The following is a 23,061-nucleotide window of genomic DNA, read 5'->3' on the forward strand; positions in this document are numbered from 1 at the left end:
GCTAGGTCACAACATCTCCTCCAGTCCTCCAAAACTAACTTCAAACTGTCTGAACACGATACCAAGCCACCAATTTCATCTCCTAATGAACACCAGTGAATGGGGAGAACCAGACACCCATCAGTGATCTCACACAGCATGGAACACCTCTTCTCAGAGACCTTCCTCCATTTGGTGGTTTGTAGCTCAAAGCTGAACCAGGTGAGCTGGTCAAGGACAGAGCTTCTCGGGGTCCGGCACTACTCAGTATTTTTGTGTCAGCTGGATAATGTGACCAAATCAATTTTCCTTGAGTTTGCAGATGACACCAAGGAGGCAGAAGAGGGAGGTAGAGGGGACAGATGAGCCACTCTTCAGAGAGACTTGGACAGCCTGCGTGACCAGGCCAACAAGAATTGCAGGAGCCTCTGCAGAGATGAAGCCCTGCACCCACAATGCAACAACGTCAAGCAGCAGCACAAGCTGCTCTACTGCAGTTCTACAATTAGTACACTTTAATTAGTAATGTACCAGTGTAAGGTAAAAGGCATAGAGAGAGATGAGCAAACAGACCACACATTTCTACCTCATGAAACTGCATTGGGAAAGCAAATTCCAAACAAGTCTGGCAAAAAGTTTTATATATACAAACTGAAAAGTGCCTTGAATCCCCCAGACAGAGTCAGTTATCTGGGAAAAATGACTCACAGCTAAAGTATTCCTATTATGAGAAGTCTCTAAGGGCATTTAGGATTTTGAATCAGAACTATTTGTAAACTGCAAACACAAGTTCAGCTTATCAATACCTTAATACCGCAGATAAAACAAGTAGTGGTCCAAAAAAAGAATAAACTGAGTAACTGAATAAATGCATCCTAACAGTTGGAAAAAAGCCACATCAGAAAATGCTTTGTATTTCACAAAGAAGTTTTTAATACACATTCATTATTAAAGCCTGATTTCAAAAAAATCCCTATCTTCAGGATTTTTTAGCAGGTATACTCCAGCAAACACTTTTTTTCATTTTTACCCTCATGACATTAAAACATGTCCTATCAAGTCCCAGTGAGCAGAAGAATGCTTGATCAGATGTGTACTTGGCAACTTCCTCAGTCCAAACAAAAGACTTGGAAGAACACCTTGAAGACCTCTGCTTTTTGTGACAGCAGTTTAAACATGCAAAAATGCAGCTCTCCTGTTACTATTTTACTTGTTTAGCTGTACTTTTAAGTTTTCCAAAGCAAATTTATGGCCCTTACTATTCAAATAAACACAGCTTTTGTCCTTCATTTGTTACACCATTCATGTACTTTTGGTAAGTTATTTAAAAGCCAGTAGACACCATGTGTCAAAAAAGCTAGATAATTAAATCCAAGTTGTTCCTCTTATATACAATGCATGAAGTAAAATATATCTTTAAAATATATGAGAACAAAAATCTGTAGTGACTCTGGAAGAACTGGGAAAGCTGAAAAGCTATTTTTTCTCGTTATGTGGTATTAGAGGTTGTTGTCAGCCACTGCTTCACTCAAGATGCAGGCTTTTCTATAAAAGTCACCAGACCAACAGAAGATACTCTGCTCCCCATAACCAGCCAAGTGGCTGTAGCAACATCCTTTTTTACCTCTGACTGATTTTGAGATTTTCACTTGAAACATATCCCCTGAGGTACCAAAGGGTTAAAGGTTCAGAGAAAGCTTCAGCTATTGGAGCCTCTGAAGCTGCAAGAAACCTCAGGTTTTTTGTGTCCTCTTGTTCTTCTCCAGGCTTACTCCTACTTCAGTTGCATTTTGTTGAATTTAGTTTTCCACTTCTTATTAACTTTTCTTTGCTTGTAGAAATTCTTCCTCAGCTTCTTTGGAGCCACACCTTCATTTCTAGCAGGCTTAGCTGGCTTGCCTTTGGTTTCCATCACTACTGGCCTTCCCTCATGGGGTGTGTCCACCTGTCCTTTCACCCCAGCCATCTACACACACAAGGGGAGAGAATTGGGAAAAAGAACAACTCAGAAAACCAAACTGGAATTACCAGAATTAATCATCTTCAATCTATATTGAGCACAAACATACACAACTACATTCAGACATCTGCCTTCCAATTCATGTAGTTTCAAACAGACCCACAGGGCACATCTGCACTGGCACAGCTGGTCTTCAGTGACCAGTCCTGCCTCTTCCCTGCCTACGTGCCTGGATTTCCTTCTGGCAGAAACTAAAGTGCACATGGTAATAAGGAATGGATGCATGACGATTTTGCCCTCATATCAAGTCAGGCTGTGGCTAAAACATGTAACTCAACCTACAAACCATCTCACAGTGCACAAAGCTGGGCACAGTCAGCACATGGCTTCTACAAAAATGAGTAAGTCTCTGCTGAAGAAAAATAATGCTTGAAAATTTTCTTACTTTTAAAGGGCCATACCATCTCAAAATAATAGAAGTGAGAGCAGGAGCTTTGGGAAATTTCTAAAGCATGATAGGAATCACTTATTCACCAATACAAATTACAAAGCAGGATGGATTCCCATAAAATTTCTGACCCCCAAAGATGACAGATAAACTATATCGGCTGTACCCCAAGGGACTGAAATAGGTTATTTCTAAACTGCTGATCTGCTTTCCCATCAAGTGAGATACTGACCTTCTGTTTCCACCCTTCCCAGGGTGCAGGTGGAAAGGTGCATGGAACTCTTCCATGAATTATGTGGTAGGGCAAAGGGAGGCTGGGATCCAGCGGAACCCATGGGACTGAGAGAGTGGCAGGCACAGCAGGCAGATCACAGTGAGCTTTGTGCAAGTTATAGGATGATCTTGTGCTCTTGTCAAGAGAACTCTTGTAAATCGCAACTGATGAATCTCCTGCAGCGTGAGTCAGTAAATAAGAGCCCTCCTCCAAACTAAAATGAGAAAAGTTCCAAATGAAAAATATTATTTAAATGTTTCTGGAGCTTTTTTTATTTGATCAGAATAGTTAGTATGTTCTTAACGCAAAAGCAGAACATCCTTAGATGTTTAGTCCCTTTAGATGTTTTATAAAAAAGACTGTGCACAAGAAAGCATTAATTAAAACTGTATTGATAAATACCTACTAATTAATATGTTTACAATGTCTTCATAATGTATTTATTTATCAACAATGTACAGACTGTCATCATATTCATCTAAGCATGTAAGCATACACTGAAAACCATCCATGTTGGGCAAACTTTAATTCCTTAACCAGTATCTTACAAAGAACAATGCCCGTGTGGACACAGACACAAAGAACAGATGAGCTTTCAACACCCACAGGATTGAACAGGTTTTGAGGAAGAAGAAGGTTAACCAACTGCCCGTATCAAAAATCTTAGTCAAAAATCATAAACCTACAGAAACTATAAGGAGCAGGAAAACCCCTCTGTAATTTGAATGAAAAGGCTTCACACTCAGTGCAAGAAGCATGCTTCACAAAAAAAATGAAGACACTTGTATGCTGAAAGTGTTGAAGTAGCTATGTAAAGAAGCAGGAGAAAGGCTGCAATTTTGTACAGAGAAAAGCTGCTGTAAGTCAAGGTAAACAGAAGTGAACACAGGGTTATTTCCACAAATCAAGTAGAAAGACTGCCAAAACCCAAACACCCAAACTCTGTGCGTCAGCCCATATACATAATATTACACCTCTCTCCTGTGAACTGTTTACTCAGCTCCTAAGAGTCCAGTTTGCTCTCTTGAAAAACTGGTTCACAAACCTCAAGTTCTTATTCTTTTGCATAATTTATGCAAACCTTGTAGTACCAAGCACATTTTACACAGTACTGCATTATGCTATGATAGACCTAACAGAACCTGTAAAATATAAATTTCTTTATGTATATGAAGAAAAACATCAGAGTAGACAAACATTCCACAGAAGAAACAGGATGAGCTGGGTAATGTGGCAAACAAATACAATGAACAAAAATGGAGAACTTACTCAGACACCTTCTTCAAAACATGATGAAGTATATTTAATGAATTTGCAGGTCTGTGAAAGAAAAAAAATAGCAAAAGTAGTAACTTGCAGGGCTTGTTAGGGTTTGAAATTAATTGCTAAAAAAAACTTACTAAAAATACTCACTTAATCAATCCAAGTTTTTCTCTTAAAGTTGCTGGAGAAATCTTTTCTAGCATAATAAGCTTTGATGTAAAAGCATCAATATGTCCTGAAAAAAGAAATTCAATTAATACACTAAAAATAAAACCAAACAAATGTAAGAGCATAATTTGCAGACCTTTTTAGAAGGATAAAAAAACTTGGCTCTTTTGGCACTGAACAGCGAAAAGTATTTATCAATGTTGCACCATAACAGAGAGTAAAACGTGCAGCTGCTTTAAGTACAGGTAACTGTACCTTGACTGTCTTTCTAAACCAAGAGATGCCTGACTCCAGCAAACCTTACACCCTGGGTGGTGTGTGGGATACACAACCTTATCTTGCCATGGCCTTAATCTCATCAGTTAGTTTGTATCTTCTCAAGTTCATTTGACCCTTATCACTTTGCTTCCTCACTGGACAGATCCCAAAAGCTGATCTTTAACAACAATTTACTTTTGCATTTAATATACTTGCTTTTCTATTCTGATCTATTGCATGACTTTCTGGGGATGCTGACCTTTGTTTCTTGGTTTTGCCCCCCTTCCTCACCTGAGGAATTACAGTTTATAACTCAGGCCTTGATCATGGCAAGTTGTTAAAGACTATTTGTCTTTAACACTGAGAAGCAACAATTCAAAGCTCTCCTCATTATATTTTTAAAATAAAGGCTGCCAAGGACAGTTTAGCCCACATTTCACTTGACAAGCAGTAAGGATCACCAGCATAGCTTGGACATGGATTTGATGACTGTACCCTGCCTTCTGGTTCTTTCCATGCTGAGGTTTTCCCAGAAATCTATACTATTTCAGTTCCCAGAAGGATGAGGAAAAGGCAGCATAATAAAATACAGCCTACTCTGGAATTTACTGTCTTACTACAAATCTGCTCTCTTAGGAAGTGTAAATGCTTCAATTACACAGTTAAAACCACCAAATCAAAGCATTTCACATTCCAAGCTATCCATCACTAAGTTTATGTGTTGTATAAGAAGACTAAGTAATAACTCTCACCTCAACAAATTAAAGAAGATGCACCAGGACAACTGATTTCTTTTAAACATTGCACATTTATTACTTTCTTTGGTATCAGTATTTTGTGCAAGACTAAGCAGCAAACGTTTGTATTTTACATTGCTGACTACAAAAAGAGGCTTGAAGTCATTATTAAAAATATAATTTTAAAAAATCTGTTTGAGTTCTGTATTCCGCACCATCCTCTCCTCAAATCGGACTTCTCTACTTCTGAACATGCTCACAATGTAACTGGGAAAAAATAGTAATTACAAAATACCTATGAACTACTTCCACCTAGTTTATATAACTGTATCTTATATTCGAGAAGTGGCTGTTTGAAAATACTTGACATGTAGTAAGTTGCCCAAGACTGGGTATTTTTTTTCCAACCCATTCTTCAAATAATGTTAATTTAAAGGCCAATATTATTCCATTCACGTGAAGGTAAACTGTTCTTGCAGAAAGTTTTGCTTAGGAACTTAATGCAAATAACTGAGTAATGGTCAGGGTAAAATGCTCCTATTAATCAGTAAAGCTTATCACAAGTTAATTTACTGCTTAGACAAATACAAGTGCCTTATTTGGGAAGCTTGTCACAGAGATTACTGCCTTTGCAGATACAGGATTTCCTATCTGAGCAGCAAGGGGACTTAACAACCAAGCCAGGTGGTTTGCTAGCAAGATCAAGTGCTCTTTGTTTGATGATAGTATCTCTGCTTTTTGAGAACATTCTAAAAAAAAACTACCTCAGCAGCTACCACTGCTGCAGGAGGCCATGGCTACACATCTCATTTCTGTCTCAACCCCTGAGTCACAGCAGAGCCGAGATCCTCCCTCTATCACGCATAACAGTGCTGGACAACTATGGGGCACAGACCAAGGTCCAAAGAACTTTTCATCCATACTTACTTGGCAATACAAGAGATGATTGAGACAGCAAATTAATCTTTTTCAAGAGCCAAAAACATCTATGCAGTTTAACACTGCTACATGCTTAAAACTTAAAAGTTAAAGGCTTAACTGTCTGATCAAGAATGCAAGTTGTAGGTATTGTGTAAGATGATAGTTTTCAAACCATGTTGTTCCATACTTCCACACTCATACTGTAAGGTAAATTTAAAAAGAGCAGTAACTTGAAGGCTTTACAAAATGTTTCATTTAAAAATTCTTTTATTATAGAACACAGCACTTCACTTAAAATAATTCAAATTGCAGTAGTCTTACTATCAGGTATTAGTGACAGAGAATGCAAGATTCATCCCATTTTAAGTTGCCCATAACACCAGGATATCATCACCCTCAGAGAACTGTCCCTGGAGTTTCAGGACTATGCTCCCTGCTGCAAAGAGCCCTCTGAGTAAATCTGAGTGCAACACTGCATTTTTCACAGTTCCCTTAGGAATACAAACTGAAAGGCAGAATTTCACAGCCACCTTGCAATATACTAAGAACAGAAGACTCCCCAAGCAGAATATGAACAGCTTCCTATTAAAAACTATGGTAGATGCTCTTTCATAGAATGGCTATTTACTTCCACTTTTTTTTTTTTTACCTACTCTGTAAGAAACTACATGCAGTACCAAGATTCTGCCACCAGGCCAGGAGTACCCATTTACTGCGCAGGACAACCCAGACAATCCTGCGCCTCAGAGCCCACAAAAGGAGAACTCCTGTGTGCCCCAGGGGCTGCTTCTGGAAAGAGTGTATCCAGGAGCTGACAAACAAACGTGACTGGAATAACCAGTGCCCCTCAACGCCAAGGATACTTTATCCCAAGCATGGGAACACAGATGCGCTGGAGGCCAGGCCAGTGCAGCCTGCCAGCCTGTTTCACAGCCTGTAGGGACCTACAGGAGATACACAGAGAAAAGCTGTGCTGGAAGGGCAGGGCTCTGTGGCTCTTATCTTCAACAATGCCTGCACACCCAACCTGCTGTCTCCTACACTCCCAAGAACCTCCATAAAAAGAGGTGGTGGTTGGATGAGCTGTCTGCAAATTCCCGTGCAAGCCATACCTTCAGTTTCCTGTAACTGATGGGAGATTAGACAGACACACACTCCTTTACTTTGTGTACTTCACAAACATCAGCCCTCTCTCCACAGTTCACTGCTCCCTCACACTGCTCGCCACTCCAGAAACGTTAATAAAAACTTTGCCAACGTTTCCTCCAGGAAGCATTTCCTACACCAACTGCAGTGCAGCTCAGTATGCTGGACACATCCTCAGGGTACATATTCAGAATGCACTCAGTACAGTGCTGTGCTTGTTAGAGAGAAGCAATGCCTCTGTACTGTACATTAAGATACAGTTACAAACAGAGAAATCTGTACATAATTAGCTCTTTGTAAGAATTTCTTTTTTAATGGAATGGAAAAGCCACATCAAATACTGCTTTCAAAGTTTAAAATTAGAAACATAATTTCCATCGAATAAAGAGAGCAGACCAAGATGCAGTCAGCAAATGCATTACATTTCACATAATCCTACTAATTCTGTGGTAGCTTGCATAGTTTGTATGTAGAAACTGCAAAACAGAAGTTAGCATTTCTAAAATAGCATTCTGATGTGAGCCAACAACAGCAAAAGTGTAATCCAGTGCACAAGTGGAAAGGTTAGGCAACCACAGGCCACAACTGCTGCCATAACAACCCGAAAACCCAGATTTGTTTCTACAAAAAAAAGAGGCAATCCCCACTGCAGAACATTCACTCGCTGTACAAACAGGATTGCCCTCACTCAGTGGCATGTGCCAAGCATATGCTAAGTATCGCCCAACTACTTTGTTGCAAATTTTCCTTTAAAAAAATCTTATTAATTACAGGATAATTGGTATCAGAAAGCTCATCATATATTAAAATGGTTGTTAAAATAATCTGGTCACATTCTTTATATTTATCATTTTAATTTCTCTACACAAGATATATTTCAACAGACAAAAACTTCCCTGACTTTTTAAAATGTCATTGTACAAACATGAATACAGCATTTTCTACAAGACATGGATACTATTTATCTAAAACCAAAGCTGGAATTTCCTCATCTAGCACCCAACAGAAATTTTAGATCAAGAACTTAGTGAAGACAGACGTGAAAAAGCAAAATTAGAAAGTTAAAATAAGGATTTATGGAATACACCTTTAATAAATATGTATCTCTCCTCTTATTCTACAAATACACATACATGTGTCTTCAGCAAAAACTCAACACATGAACTTACCAATATAAAATAAGCATTTAGAATGCAGCATACTCTGGGTCCACAGCTGGCACACTTCACTTTCTGTAAGAGCTTCGACACCGTAGTAGGCTTGGTACTCCAGTTTTGGCAACAGGAATATGGGAGTTGGCTGCAAAAAAGAGAAAAATTAGCATTCACTATACAAAATATCCACAATTTAACGATATTTTGTAGTTTATAATAACCACAGTCCTCCACCATAGCTGAAGTAATAGAGGCATTTCAGAGATTTTATTTGAAGGTTCACAATTTATGAAATCCACAGTGCAAACTTTGGAGTACAGAGACTTTATATAGAGAAAGGTGAAATCGACAGGGGAAACAAAACAAAAAACAAAACCAAAACAAACAAAAAAAAAGGCCTGGGCAAGCTCTCACAAATAATAAAATTCTGATTTAGTAATTTTTCCATGTGACTAAATTAATTTCAAGTTTACAGTTCTGTGCTCTACTGCCCTCTGCAGCAATTTAAGAAAAAACACACAACATTTCTAATTAAGCCTATCATTAGCAGAATTCTGCCATTTATCACTCCTGACAGAATCTCACTTGAAATTAGAACCTAATGCTTGGAGTCTCATTTGAAATCAGAGGCTACCCTAACCAGTGAGTTAACCCTAATGAGCACTGTCGGTTCTCACTGACAACCCACAGTTTAAATTTCAGCAGAAATTAACAAAAACCAAACCAACAACTGATTGGTTTCTGAATAATGAAGCAGTTATTCCCAGGCATTTATAAGCAGTGGATCAATAGCTGGAAGATGGGATTTCTTCAAAGCAAGATTCTAAGCACAGACTCTTGGCAAGTAATCAGCGTTACAATGATTATTTCCAGTTCAATGAAGCACAAACACCTCACAAAACACCTCCCTGCTGTAATTCTGGGATTTTCAGGAGGGACATACCACAACAAATTTGCTGAATGATTCATAGGTTTCTTAAAAAAATACAAATTACTGAGAATTATAAAGTTTCCTTCTCTTCATGCTGCAAGGAGTATTTTGATTACAGCTGCATTCAAATAATTTAATTCCATGAGATAAACTATTTGCTAAGAAATGCCACAGTATTTTCAAGCAGAACAAACAGAATCTCTTTTTGTGTTCTCTGTTGTTCATTTTATCTCCTACTTCCCTGCTTACTTAGGCATGATAGCAAGGCTGAATCTTGTTTTGAAAGTATTTATGGTCACGAACATTCTCAAAGCCTTGGGCCAAATCCCTAATTACTGCATTAACTTCTAAGAATAGATCAAAATTACATTTTTTTTACGTAAGTATCATTACCCATAAGTATCACTACTGTAGTGAAAAATGGAGAATCACACTTCCTTATCTTCTAATCAAGTAGCTTTAAAGAAATCACAAGTTATTCTCCCCTGTCTTGCTACAGCAAATATTTACTTACAGAAGACACACTGCAGAGTCCCAGCTGTCTCAGTGAAAGCATAAATGCTATCAAGGACTGGGAATCCCACAAATGCCAACATTTCAGAGTTGAGCACAACTGTTCAAAAAACAAACCAAAAAAAAGCTGTCAACAAAATCCTTACCTTTTGGCCTTTTTTCTTTTTCTGGTATTGTGTCAGTGACTTGACTTTCTGCACACTGCAACGCACGAGTAACAACAGATCATTCAAACTGAAGAGCTTGTATATAACATTGCCTTCCTCAGGTGCTTGATACTCTGAAGGGTCCTCCTCAAGCAGCTGAAGTTCACTTGGCAGCTTTGCTAGACAAAATGAATAAACCAGAAAATGTCAAGCTTGGACACCTTTTTACAATGAAGCTGATTAGCTCTGTTCCCTTGCAGCAGAGTTTTTTTGTTCAGTTTTGGGGGTTTTTTTTGTTTTGGTTTGGGTTTTTTTGTGTTGGTTTTTTTTGTTTTGTTTGGGTTTTTTTGTTTGTTTGTTTTTTGTTGGTTTTTTTTGGTTTTTTGGTTGTTTTTTTTTTACTCTAGGATCTGTTTTGTTTCCCAAGATCTGGGGATTAAAACTACTTTGTGAGGCACAAAGAGTCACATATTAAAAAAAAAAAAAAATTACATTTGGGAAACATTCACTCTTTAAGAGTATATTTCTAAATAGTCCCACATCATTTGACTTCTCACACAAACAAAGAGAACTCCAAATGTGAGACCTCACTCTTGTATAGATGTAGTTCAAAAGCTTTTTAAGCCACAGTCACTCGGCACAAAGGAGAGAAAAATTTTGTTTACAATGAATGCCTCCTGAGAGCTGCCATCCATTCATCAGGTACTGAAGTAACTCAGGTCTCAGGTCTGGATGGCAGCACAAGTCTCCCACCACATGGGACAATCTGGACACCAGAACATTCAAGAGGTGCTACTGCATCTCCCAGCGCAGCCTTGAGTACATTAACAAACATCCCTTCAACCCTTAGAAACAGTTTAACAAAATGTTTCAAATAAACCCAGTAGATTCCACATTAGTTTACTGAAAATGTATCCAATTCTTTCTTTTTTTGTCCTGCAGGTATGTGGAAATATGTCTCCAAACTATACCCACAAATAGGGATTGCTGTAGTGCTATGAACAAATACATTTTTAACATTAAATTTAGAGTTTATGTGCACGCACACTGTGGGAGATATTATCCAAGGAACTGGAAGTAATCTTCTGTTAGTAAAACATATAACTCAACTCTGGCTTTGTGCAAAATAGACATGCAAAGAGGTTTCTCAGCTTGTTACAGAATTTTCAAATTGTAGAATTATGCTTTCTATTCCTACACAGTCACTTTGCAGCATGTTGGCAATATTAGTTTCACAATCTCTATTAAAAAAATTATTATAAAACATCTGAATTCTATACTCCATCTTTTTAACACAGAGAGAAATAAAAAATCATGCCTCTCAGCCTTTCGAATTCAGGGAGGACACATGATCTTAGTGATTATTCAATTAAAGCAATAAAAATGTAGGAAGTGATACCACAGTTTCAACTACAACAGAACCAATAGTGTCAACCTACAGACTAAGTAATTAATTCCTACATGATCAAATGCACACTTCCTCAGAAAATACCAAACACGTTTTCCCACTAAAAAGCACAGATTTGTTGGAATTAAGTATTTGAGAAGAGTATCTGTCCTGACACAACCTATCTGGTTTCCTGCATAATATCTAACACAATGAAGTGTTTCTAACTTCAGCTGTACAGAGCTCAGAAGCAACTAGGGCATGTGAAGAAAACCTCCAGGGCCATGGTCCCCAGGATCTTCACAACTTGTAATTCTGGGCTAAGGTCCAGGTGCAGCATAGATTCCATACCCAGCTAATGGCCTGAAAACTTGGAGAGGTGGATTGTAGTGAATCCTCATTTGCCTTCTGGGACAGAGTACTGGGAGTTAAGCAACAGCAACTGAACCAGGAGGATCAAAACTTAAGACATATGCATTTAATTTTCCCCCCATTTTTAACTGCATAATTTGATTAATTTTTATTCTACAAAAATTAAAATAATTCTAGTTTTGATTGACAAGAAACTACTTTTGCAGACTAGACTACTCAAATATTTGAATTTCCATGCAAAAATAACTCATTCCACTACCAAATGATTTCTCTTCCTAAAAACCTTGTGTATAACAACTTATTTCTCTACAGAAAAATAGTATTTCACATTCACCTCTGTGGACCAACAGCTCCCAGTGCTCCCTTCTGTGTGCAAGACAGTAATTCCTACACAGATAAGGTACTGTTAACTTGAGCCCCATCTCTAAATAGATGTAACAGGTGCTCTATTGACACCTTGGGTTCAATTTTCCTCCTTACACAATGACCACACTTACTCTTTGGCACTCCCTCAAAAAGCCATGTCCAGGTGTTTCTGGAGGAGCCGGTGGGATTGGAGGCTGGGCCTGGCACAGCGGCTGTTTCTGTGCTGGAGGTCACCAATGTTTTTGGAGACTGAGGCAGCTGGGCTGGCACAGCATTAGAATTATCACAGCTCACCACTGGCTCATGAGGTTTCTGGGAAGGGGACTTGAGAAGTTCAGTTTGCATTTTCAAAATTTGCCCGACAGGATCCAATTCTTTGGATAACTTTCTTGGAGGTTTCTTGGAGGCTTTTTTCCCCTGATCCGTGGTATCTGAGCAGTCAGTGATGCTTGCTGAAGGACTCTGGGTAGGGCAAGGAGATCTGGCAGTCTCTGCTGAGGTAGAGGAAACAGCTGGTGGTACAGCTGGTTTGCAAGCAGCAGTGGTTTCACATTCTGAATCAATCACCAAACGCTCTTCATCCGTGTCACTGCCGCATAAAGAAGTGTAAGTCTCTTTCTTCTGTGCAGCATCAGGCTCTTTCTCAGAACTCACTGCAACAGGTAGAGGATTTAATTTTGTTTCATTGTCCAATATTTCCTTGGTGATGACATCCTGTGCTTTGGCCAGTCCTACCTCCACTGACTGAAAGCTTTTACAAGGAGAATGTTCTTGAGGGCTGCAGCATGGAATGCCATCTGATGATGGAAGCTGCACGCTGGCACACGCTGAACCTGCTTGTTCAGAAAGGGTGTTTTTCTCCTCTTCGTCTCCTCTGTTTATGGCAGATGAACTCTTCCCCCCCATTTTTAGGCCATGAGATAATATTCTAGCAGTGTTACTAGCTGTAGGAAAAGCAGTTTCCATTTTACAAGTTCTTGAGAGCTTGGTTGTTGCTCCAAAAGTTTCAAGCTCTGTAACATCATCATCGAAGTCCATCCCTGTGTCATCTGGATGAGGAGCTGTCCTGCACTGGTAGGTGTCAGAACACACCTTACCACAGGGATGAGAAAGTAATAAAATTAAAAAACGCCAAAGCAATAAAACAAACCAAGAAATGAGACACTGCTGAACTGAAAACACAAAAAAATGTTCTACCATCCATATTTCACTGTTAGGAAAGAGGATCAACAATTGAAAAACAATTGCTCTTGTTTACCACTGAATATCTTGGGTCCTATGAGTTGAAAGGCATTTCTAAAGAATAAAAGTTCACAAAACTTCTTCCACTGAAGCAAACTGATCAAAAGACATTTTCATGAAGTAAATATTACAGCTGAGATGCCCATGTAGAAGCACTTAAAGGAACTAGAAAGGGTCTGTAACTCAGCAATAGAAAAACCACCAACAGAAAACCTTAATTTCCCCTTTATCACAGGAAAAGCAACTCAGGAATTTTAACAGGCTTTTGGTTTTGCTTATTTTTAAGAATATGTGAATCTACATACATCCCACTGAAACAGGTTGTCCTCAGCTGGTTCGTCCATTGATACATCAGAAATTGGAACATAAGATGTTTTAGTTGCTAGGAAATCCATTGGAACTTCATGGAAGATTTGATTCCTCTCTCGTACTGTCATTTCTTTTCTCAGCAGAGGTGGATCAACATAAACCACTTTAGCTGGTTTGCTACCTTTTCAAGAATGAAAAGAGATTGAGTACATATGAAATGAAAGGAAGAAATTCTGTTGTATAATTTAAATAATAAATCTTTCAACTTCCAATTACAGTCAAATCCACTGCACATACACATCAGAAGAAATGAAAAATTATCTTTTCATTCATTAACAACAGAAGATAAAAGTATGTCCAGATACGGTGTGAATTATTATGATCCTGCAGCAGCAATACACACCACATTAATAGCTGAACATACTTCAAATGCAGTTCTAAGTAAAGAATTTGTAAAATAAGAACTGAGGATTCATCATTTCCTATACAGCATCATATCATCAAATGTATTTTGTTTTCAAAAAAGATATTTTCTTCTTCCTTGTTTGAAAGTCAATTCTTTTTTAAGTCTCATTGCCAAGTGACAGCTGTTTGTTTCTCCTCTAATCAGTTAACTCTGTCCAGGCTCTGCTGCCCCACTCCTCTGTCTGCAGCTACACACACGTACACATCTGAATCCCCCAAAAATAAAAGCAATGCCCTGCCCATCACAGCAGAGAAAGCCAAGGCACATAGTGAACACAGTCTCCCTGTTCTACGAACAAAAGTAAATTAAAGCAAGGGGTTGGTTACAGGGAAAAGTAGAAAAGGAAGGCACAGGGAAACCCTTCAAGAACCACTGTGTACTATCACCATCTGAAGGCCCTTCAGGTGTTAATTCTGGATCCAAAAATTAGGTCTAAAAACTGTAATGCTGCTACAAAAGGAGTCAGGCATTATCTTTCCTGATAAAGTCATTTAATATACATAGGAAAGAGAAAATTTGTAAAAGTTGCAGGTATTTGATAGCTTATTTACTATCTGTCAGTCTGCTATAGAAACTTGTGTAAGAAGCACAGAAGGACATTCCAACACAACAAACATTATAAATACTTGAATGAACCATACTGTGTTAAAAACAGAAAGTGTAAGGGAGGAAATTTATATTCAGGTTACTGAAGAAGTGCTTGACAAGTAAAGTAAAGCAGTCAGGTGAGTTCACCAGCTTATTAAAACATTTTCTGCTGCAATTGAAAAAATTACCTTAATGGATCTTAATTCCTTATTTACTATTCTATGATGTGAACAGATACTTTCAATTCCGGAAAATGTTTACTCTTGGCTTTTTCATAAAAGTTCAGACTTTCTCAGTTTTCTTTTTTTACTGAAATCAGTTCACTTGGTAATTTTAACATCTTTATGCAGTTGTTTTATTTCCAAGAACGACAACTGACAGTTTTGAAAAGAAAAACTGGTTTTAACTGGCTTTTGTTTTGTCTTTTTTCCCCCCTAGGTGGAAAATAGCTCAATGTCCAAATTCAACAGTTTATGGTGGTAACTGCAGAGGTTGTTACTATTCTCAGTAACAAGGTGGAAAAAGGTACAGGAAACGATATCCAGTGACCCTGGATCAGCTTTCCAGCTTCTTTGGACAACAAAAGAAGTTGGAAATCCCATTGTTTTAATAACAACACCCCATACCTGCAACAGTGATCATTTTAACACAAACTGGAATTTCCCACTGTTCCTTGTAGTTCAGTCCATGATTATTCAGTAGAGTAAATAACGATTGATTACTTAAAACAACTTGAGGACAATATTTCAAAGCAAGTTTTTCTGCATTTGAATCTGAACTAATATCCTAAAGAGAAAAAAAAAAAGTTATTTCTTCCAAAATTCTTTTAAGAAACACACAAATTTAAATTTACAAGAAAAACTCCAAACCCAGCCAAAAATGGATATATACAACCCCTACCCCCCAAAAAAGTCCAAAGATTACCACAGTGCCAGGCTTCAAAAGGAAACGAAAGAAAAAATACTTCCCTGAAGGTTTTCAGCGGAATCTTATGCATTCACTTCGCAGCATAAGGAAATACATCTTTTTAACTGGGATTTTCAGTTAATTTCTGTACATTTGAATTACCAGGTTGAATAGGAATTTAGATAATAATGAAATATGGGAGCATGCTGAAGTAAAAAAAAAAAAAAAAATCCCCCAAACCAGATTAACCCACAAATATACACTACAGATCCTCTCATGAGTTCAGCAAAAGTACAATAAAGACATCTAATATTGAAGTATGGTTAAAGCTGCCCAGTTGGTTCAATACTGATTAGATATAAAGAACCTTAAAACAAATATAAACCCATCAAGAATACAAATTCAGAACTGAAATAATTAAAATTGTTAAATTTTTCAAGTAGATATTTCCATGAAGGAAAGAGGCTGGGAACGCTCATGAGGTCGAAGAACATCATCAAGGACTACGTAGATAATGGGAGCTTAGGAGCACTGAGAACCATGAGAGAAATAAGAAAAACCCAGCTATGTTCTTTTTTTCTGCCACCTCAGCCACCATCAGAAGGGCTCTGCTTACAGCACTAACATCTTTGAGGCTTATACCATTCTCCTGCATCACCTCTGCTCCTTCCTTCAGCAAGTGTCTCTGAAATTACAGTGTTTCTGTTGAAAGCTTAGTTTTTGATATGTGAAGAAACTCCTTAAAATAGCTAAGGAAAAGTTAAGTGAAATAAACAGTCAAAACCCTCAGTTCTACAGAATAAAAACTCCCTGATTTTCCCAGCAGAAGAACACAAACAGAAATACCAGCTATTTAAAGGTCCAATGCAGTCTAAAAACTGTTCAACACATAAAAAGGGTAAGATTGCACTTCTGTAAAAAAAAAGCCTTAAAAATACCAATAAAAAGGTTACTTACATTATGCATAACATGAGCCTTTTTTTCTGGGGTTATAATAGATGTAACAGTACTATAGTCTGTGGGCAGCTGAACAGGCATGGAAGGGAAATCTGTTTTACCACGTCTTGCTGTACCCTGGGGGAAATCAAACAGCATCAAAAAACAGCATTCACAGAAATCATGCTCACCCAACACTGCATTTTTTATGAGGAAAAATATTAGAAATTTACACAGGTCCATTATACAGTTATGTGATATGAGAAAACATACTATTAATGTATTCTTTTTATGGCAAACATCTGGTGAAAAGGGGTAACAGACTTACTAACAAAATAATTTTATTAACGTTTTTATTAATAATTTAAATTATAAATTATAACCCCTCCCTCAAGAACTGGGTAATAGCTGCAAAAATCCCTAATCCTTGCCTAACGCAACTCCAATGTAATTCTACTTACTTAAAAAACCCCATAAAACCCATTACCATTGCAAGAAGATTTTTTTCCAGCCTAAAGGCCAGCTGTGTATGAAACTTTCCTCCCATGATACTCATGATCTCCTGCAGGGTGTAAGACTCTGGATACTTCTGCACATGTCCAATACATGCACGTAGGAATTCCTAACACAAAAAGAATAATAATTTATGCATTTGTATCTTTCATAAGAAAGGGTGATTTTTGAATTTTGAAAAGTTATTTCTGCAATTTCAAGCTGCATTTAAAAACTTACAGGTACCAATACAGATCTATAATACTCTCATAATCACTGCTATGAGAACTGCAATATATTCCAGATTTTCCTCAGCCCTTCCTAAGCAAGGCTGACAATGTATGCACACAACGCAGGCCAATCATTAAAAACATGCAGTTTAGTACAGTCTGAAATGCACTAAACCAGGCAATTTTCTTTTTAGTTATTTATCTTGGCTTTTAGAGGAAGTAATACTTTTTGTGTTACCACCTAGCTTGCACTAAGCCTAGGCAAAAGTCACAAAGGTAAAGGCATAGGATGATTCCATTTGTGTTGAAACTCACTGTCATGTCAACTCTACACAATTTCTTACAATACCTGAATTAGGTATTTAGGATATTTAGATTTTATTTAGTAACTAGAATAAGTTATTTCTGTAAATATTGGTTAAAACAAAATATGGGCCTCTATTTCATTTTTAAGTCAGGGTATTAAGAATAAAGAGGACTTGAAGTCTGAAGACACAGATGACAAGATACAAAATTGCAAAGCCAATCCCAATATTTAAGGGGAAAAAAAAAAGAAAGCACGATGTTTGTCTTCGCACGTGCCCAAACTCTGTGTTAACTCACTAATGGGAAAGCTTAATGAACTTTTTTTCAAAAATGTGCTATAAACCCCAGAATGATGCATGAAGTTGCATTCATGTTTGATCTTAGACTCATCAAAGTGGATATTTAACACAGCATGAACTTGCAGAGGGTTATGATTAAAGCCTCAGTAACTTTCAATTAAAGTCACTTTGTAACATGCTACTGTGACATGCTACTTAGCTTTCCTGGGGAGGTACGCTTAACATTCTGTCCAGCAGGGTATATCTGGGAGCTACTTCTTAATGGAAATGCACACTTCAAATGCAGCTCCTCCTTTCTCAAATATAACGAAGCAATTTATTTATTTGATGAATAAATATTTTTGCAGTGATTTCTTCTAGGACATCTTTTTGACTCCAATGAAGCACAGGCCCAGCCCCCTGTGCAGCACAGGGGAAATGGCCACTTCCCCATCTCATCCCAACAGAAATCAGCAGGGCAGGCAGCACACGACCATGAGCACTTCTAGCTATCCTGATCATGATCCCAAGATGATTTTTTAACAAGGGCTGGAATTGAGCATGGCATTGGTAATTACCTCAGTATAACGTAGGGCATCCTCAGAGATGGCATCATAATCTTGGGCGCAGCTCTTCGCAGCGTTTTGGGCAAATTTCATAAATTCTGCAATTTCGTTGCTTACTACTTCTTTCATTTGCTGGGGGAAGGAAAAATCTATTTTTAAGACAAAACAGAATCCTCTATACTAGATATGTAACCAACAAAATTTCCAGAGAGACAGTACAGGTAATGATATGAGGGAAGAAACAGATCCCACTTGATACTCAATTTGACAAGCGTTCAGTTTCACTTAAAAAAATTTTTGCAAGGCTCATTTCCTTTAAACAAATCCCAAACCAACAACACACCATCCCCAACAAACAGCAAGTTTCCTCTGATACAGTGATTTATAAATAGAGACAAGACATGGCTGATGAAGTTTACATGGCAAAGTCACAAAGTAATCTGAGTTCCGATTTCATGAGAAATCATAAGTAACAACAACACAGTAGTTATCGATGTGCCTGGAAACAATATTTCCAGTGTTACATAAAGCATAACATAAAGAAATTCGCATTAAAAAGGAAGCATGGGAAACCAAATGCAATGGCTCAAAACGATTTGCTAAATAGTTACATTTTACAGGACTCAACTAAAATGGTCATCCCACCCAACACAAAGGTGTTGACACACATTTACACACACTGATGAGGCTCGGCAGCAGGGGGAACTCGGCCTTTGCCGGGTGCGAGCACAGCAGGGCAGCACACAGGGCCCTCCCCTGCCAATGAACAAAGCTACCACAGCTGCCTAAGATCACATCAAGTGTATCCACAGCCTAACACTACCTAAGACTGCTACATGCCACTCCTCCTCAGAAAGAAAGAAAGGGTTTTTTTGGGGACTGGGGGGCTGTTTGATCAGTTGTCAAAGATCTACACTTATCCTCAGTTGTTCAGATCACTGTAAAAAAAAAAAACCTCACCAAAACAAAAAAAAAAAAAAAGCCACAAAACCCCAATTTCAACGAAATTACCAAATACACTTTCAATTTCTATTAAAAAGCTTATCCTGAACACTTCAAACCTTTATTACCTTTCATAATACCATGAATTCTATGACAAATTGAACTCAAAACAAGTTTCCCCCCTTTCCTTTATTCTTCGGAAGAAAAAGAAAATTGTATGACTCCCTCTGTGATGGTCATGTGTTCATATCTTACCATATAAGTGAAAAATTCCCTTTGACTTGCTTCATTAACTTGGAAATGGTTTCTTTTTTTTGAGAACTTAGTCATCAGATACAAGTATGTCTTCTGCTCCTTCTCAGTCAAACAAGAGGTAAATGGATAGGGGAGTCTGGGTTCTGGAAGAGGATGGTCATCAGCTGGGCTTTTAGCCTCCACCCCAAGTGACTCTGCAGCCTGCATGCTACAAGTCTGTCTATTCTCTGAAGAGTTTGCCAATGCCTCTGCCTTTTTCTTTGCCTCTCTGAAAGAAAAGTAACAAATTATCAAATTTGCTGCTTTCACATAAATACTAGTATTAGTCAGAAACAACAAAGGGAGCAGTGCAAGCCTGAAGTGCTCTGAGACACTGCTATTCCAATTCCTACCTGTGCCAGTGGACTGTTCTTATTCTAAAACTTCACCTGTACAACCAGACTAACCCTTAGTGCCAGCAGCAGGGCTGCAACTGGGTTAAAAACAAACAAACAAAAAAAGGTAGGGTTTTCTTTTAAAAAGAAACCAAAGTGGTGTTAACAAGCTAAATATGAAACATATTCTTTGCTCTGGAAACACACATTATTTAAGAAAGAATAAAGGATCTCCACATTTCATCAGTCACTGATGGCCACTGTCAGTTCTGATAGTAAAGGAGAAAGATTGAACTAGAAAAAGCCTCTCCTTTTTTGCAGAAGAAGGAAATCAAATTGATTTCATTGTAACAATAGAAATTCCAGATTTCAATGAAGAAATTCTTACAGCATACACAAATCAAGTAATTAATTTTCTACTCTAAACAATGCTGGAATCAGTCACCAAAAATAATAGTAGACTAGAGCAAGGGGCACGGCTGTTCTAACAACAATAAAGAAGTAACATAAAGCTTGTCCTTAAAGCAGTTCCAGTACACAAAGGCCAACCAGCCCAGCCCTGGTCTATTTAAAATAATTGTACTTAAGAGAGAAAATGTTTAAGGCTAACAAAATGAACATTAATGCTGATCTTGGAAAAAGCATATTTTTAAGATACTATTTCAGCAGTAGAAAACATCTCAAGTGTCATTCAAACCCAGCAGTATCACATCCACAGTTCTTAATAACACTTCACAGCTGTCTCTCTAAATATGAGAATGTGTCCATCCTTGTGGCACAAACTGGCAAATTTAATTAAGCTGTAGCAGCAACAAGATGCTGACTCAGATATGCCAGTGTAAGAACATCAAGAAATTCTAGCAGCTTAAATTGGCTATATTCAGCACTGAATGAAATGGCAGCACATCAAGATCATTTCACTGTGCACTGCTGTCTTCATTGGGGTGCAAACCAAAATAATCTGACAGAGCTTTTCTGTCCATATTTACAGCATTATACTTTATTTGAGCTGACGGCTAAAATTTTTCCCCTTCATTTTATCAGCAACCAGCTTCCACTGCTTCTGCACCAAGAGAATATACACTTTTGTCAATATCTATGAGAAACTCCCCAAAATTAGCAAATTTCCACCAGCTTTTACTTTCACACTTGCTTCAACAGGTGTAATTTCTCTTCCTCTTGACTCTGGTCACACGACACAGCGCCATCCATGTCTGATTTTTACAAGGTGCAACCTCTCTGGCTTCTTCTGGCTGTAAACCCACTCAAACCACACACAGCTGCCACAATCCCCACTCTTGAGTGTCCGCTCCAGAAACTTTTCTAAGGAAGAATCCCACAGCAGTATCAGATGTATCAGTAACAAGCTGTGAGGCTGTGCTTGTTATCTTGCCAATTCAAGGAAAGTTGCTCCAACAGGTATGAACCAGAACAGTCTTCTCTAGCTAAAGATGTGGGAAGAAGCCATGGGATGTAACAGGCAGCCCCCTCAAATACACGCTCTCATTGTCAGTTCATAAAAACACAGTAATTCCCCTTTTGAACAAACTATTTCCCTACGTACTGAACCCCCCCACTTAGAGGGTTTCCCATCCACATTCCTCCCAGGGTGAAGGTTCGTGCACCAGGCAGCACTCCCGTATCACCTTAATAACATCTTAAACCAAGAGTCCAAATACAGTCCTCCAAAGGCTGGGATCCAGCAGCATGAGTCACACTCCTAACTTTGAAATAAATGTTATTTTACTTCCTCAACCTAAGAAAATATGAAAATTACATCACAAGTGCAAAAACAACACTACCTGTACCACCTGTATTCACACAGCTTCATTTCCCAGACCAAATGACTCCTGCTTTCTGAGCTTTCACAACACACAAAGCACAGGCCAACAGCTGTAACAAATCCTTGTGTGCCAGACAACATGCAGCTTTCCTCAAAACAGTATGGGGAGATATCCATAGCATGATAACAAAGAGCACAAAATAATAAAATAAAATACCTGTTTGATAAATGCCAGAGTTCAGAGAGGCTCAGAGACAAGGAATGTTTATCATATAGATCATGGGAGAAAAATACTTCTTGACCATTTTTTGGTGGAATATCCCTAATAAAAGAAAATTTAAAAATAATTACATAGTAGAACAGCCAAAAATTCAAGGGCACATCTGCTCCTGAGAAACACAAATAATTATTTTATATGAAAAAAGAGAGGCCACCTACACAGTGGTTCCAGATTTCCTTTTTATGGACGTTACATGTGTACTAATGCCTTATGTTTTTGATAGTAAAATATATATTTTGCGCAATACAAAAGAATTTCATTAATTCAAAACATCAGTTCTAGGTATGGTGAAATTCTGATGAGAGTTTCCCACTTTCACAGCTTCTTGAATCAAAAACAAACTTTGGGTTGAAATTGCTGGAACTTTTGAGAAAAATACACCAGTTTTAGCTTTTCAGAAAAGATTTGTTCTTGTCTTCTAACACTGTTCTGACCTTCTATATTGCCTTTTTATTTTTCCTAATATACCCGTTCAAGTGAACAGGGTTTATACAATCCCAACCTCCCTAACTACTGTGAAAGGTCGGATCAAGGATTTTATTTACGTTCTACCTCACAAACTAACTCCAACAAACCTCGCCTCTCTAGGGTTAAAGAGCCGAATTACGTATTTGCAGAGCTTTTCCTATTAGAAACAGGAACAAGGTCCCTGCCCGGACTCCCCGCCGTGGATTTACGGGAGCTCACAGCCCCTTAGGCGGATCCCGCCCGGACTCGCAGCCCGGCGCTGCCCCAGAACCTTCGCGCTCCTCCCGCTCCCATGGCGGGAGCGACAGGAAATGGCGCACGCCCCCCCGGGGCGGCGTCCGGCGGGGCGGGAACCGAGCCCGCCCGCTCCCCCGGGCCGCAGCGCGTTCTGCTCCCGCGGGGCAGCACGGAGCTGTGTCCGTCGCCCGCGCCTCAGGCGCGCGCGGCCAGGCCGCTCAAGGAGAGGGAGACGCGCTCACCATGTCAGCGGCGGCCCCGCGGCCGCCATCTTGGCAAAGCCCTCGGGGCAGCAACTTCGCGGTTCTTCGTCTCACCGCCTCAGGTCTCTGGCCAATCAGCGCCCGGCCAATGAGTCCGGCGTTCTGAGCCAGCCAATA

At 38.7% G+C, this 23,061-nt stretch overlaps 1 protein-coding gene across 4 annotated transcripts; it reads right to left on the reverse strand.

Annotated features, from left to right (window-relative positions):
- Positions 1 to 888: 888 nt before the first annotated feature.
- Positions 889 to 23,054, reverse strand: ICE2 (interactor of little elongation complex ELL subunit 2). Of its 4 annotated transcripts, none has more exons than XM_038147676.1 (15): positions 22,924 to 23,054; positions 21,914 to 22,018; positions 19,540 to 19,807; positions 18,355 to 18,474; positions 16,958 to 17,092; positions 16,492 to 16,608; positions 15,255 to 15,414; positions 13,571 to 13,755; positions 12,155 to 13,115; positions 9,899 to 10,077; positions 8,324 to 8,453; positions 4,075 to 4,159; positions 3,931 to 3,981; positions 2,620 to 2,875; positions 889 to 1,945 (listed from the first exon to the last, which is right to left on the reverse strand). In XM_038147676.1, exons 1-15 carry the CDS (start codon positions 22,950 to 22,952, stop codon positions 1,754 to 1,756), a joined length of 2,973 nt encoding a protein of 990 aa, XP_038003604.1. In that variant the 5' UTR covers positions 22,953 to 23,054; the 3' UTR covers positions 889 to 1,753. The 4 variants fall into 4 exon arrangements, with proteins under 4 accessions (XP_038003604.1, XP_038003605.1, XP_038003606.1 ...); XM_038147677.1 differs by lacking the exon at positions 22,924 to 23,054 and adding an exon at positions 22,552 to 22,883; XM_038147678.1 differs by lacking the exon at positions 22,924 to 23,054 and adding an exon at positions 22,135 to 22,545.
- Between the last annotated feature and the right edge of the window lie 7 nt (positions 23,055 to 23,061).

Source organism: Motacilla alba, chromosome 10 (genome assembly GCF_015832195.1).
Source record: "Motacilla alba alba isolate MOTALB_02 chromosome 10, Motacilla_alba_V1.0_pri, whole genome shotgun sequence".
Classification (NCBI taxonomy): domain Eukaryota; kingdom Metazoa; phylum Chordata; class Aves; order Passeriformes; family Motacillidae; genus Motacilla; species Motacilla alba.

Excerpts from the sequence above, each read along its gene's own strand:
- ICE2 (XM_038147676.1), bottom strand. The coding sequence starts at position 22,952 with ATGGCGGCCGCGGGGCCGCCGCTGACATG. Across the intron at positions 16,609-16,957 it reads AAAAAAATCTTCTTGCAATG|GGTACAGCAAGACGTGGTAA; the intron begins GTAATGGGTTTT and ends GATTTCCCCCAG. Across the intron at positions 15,415-16,491 it reads AGGCTCATGTTATGCATAAT|GATATTAGTTCAGATTCAAA; the intron begins GTAAGTAACCTT and ends TTTTCTCTTTAG.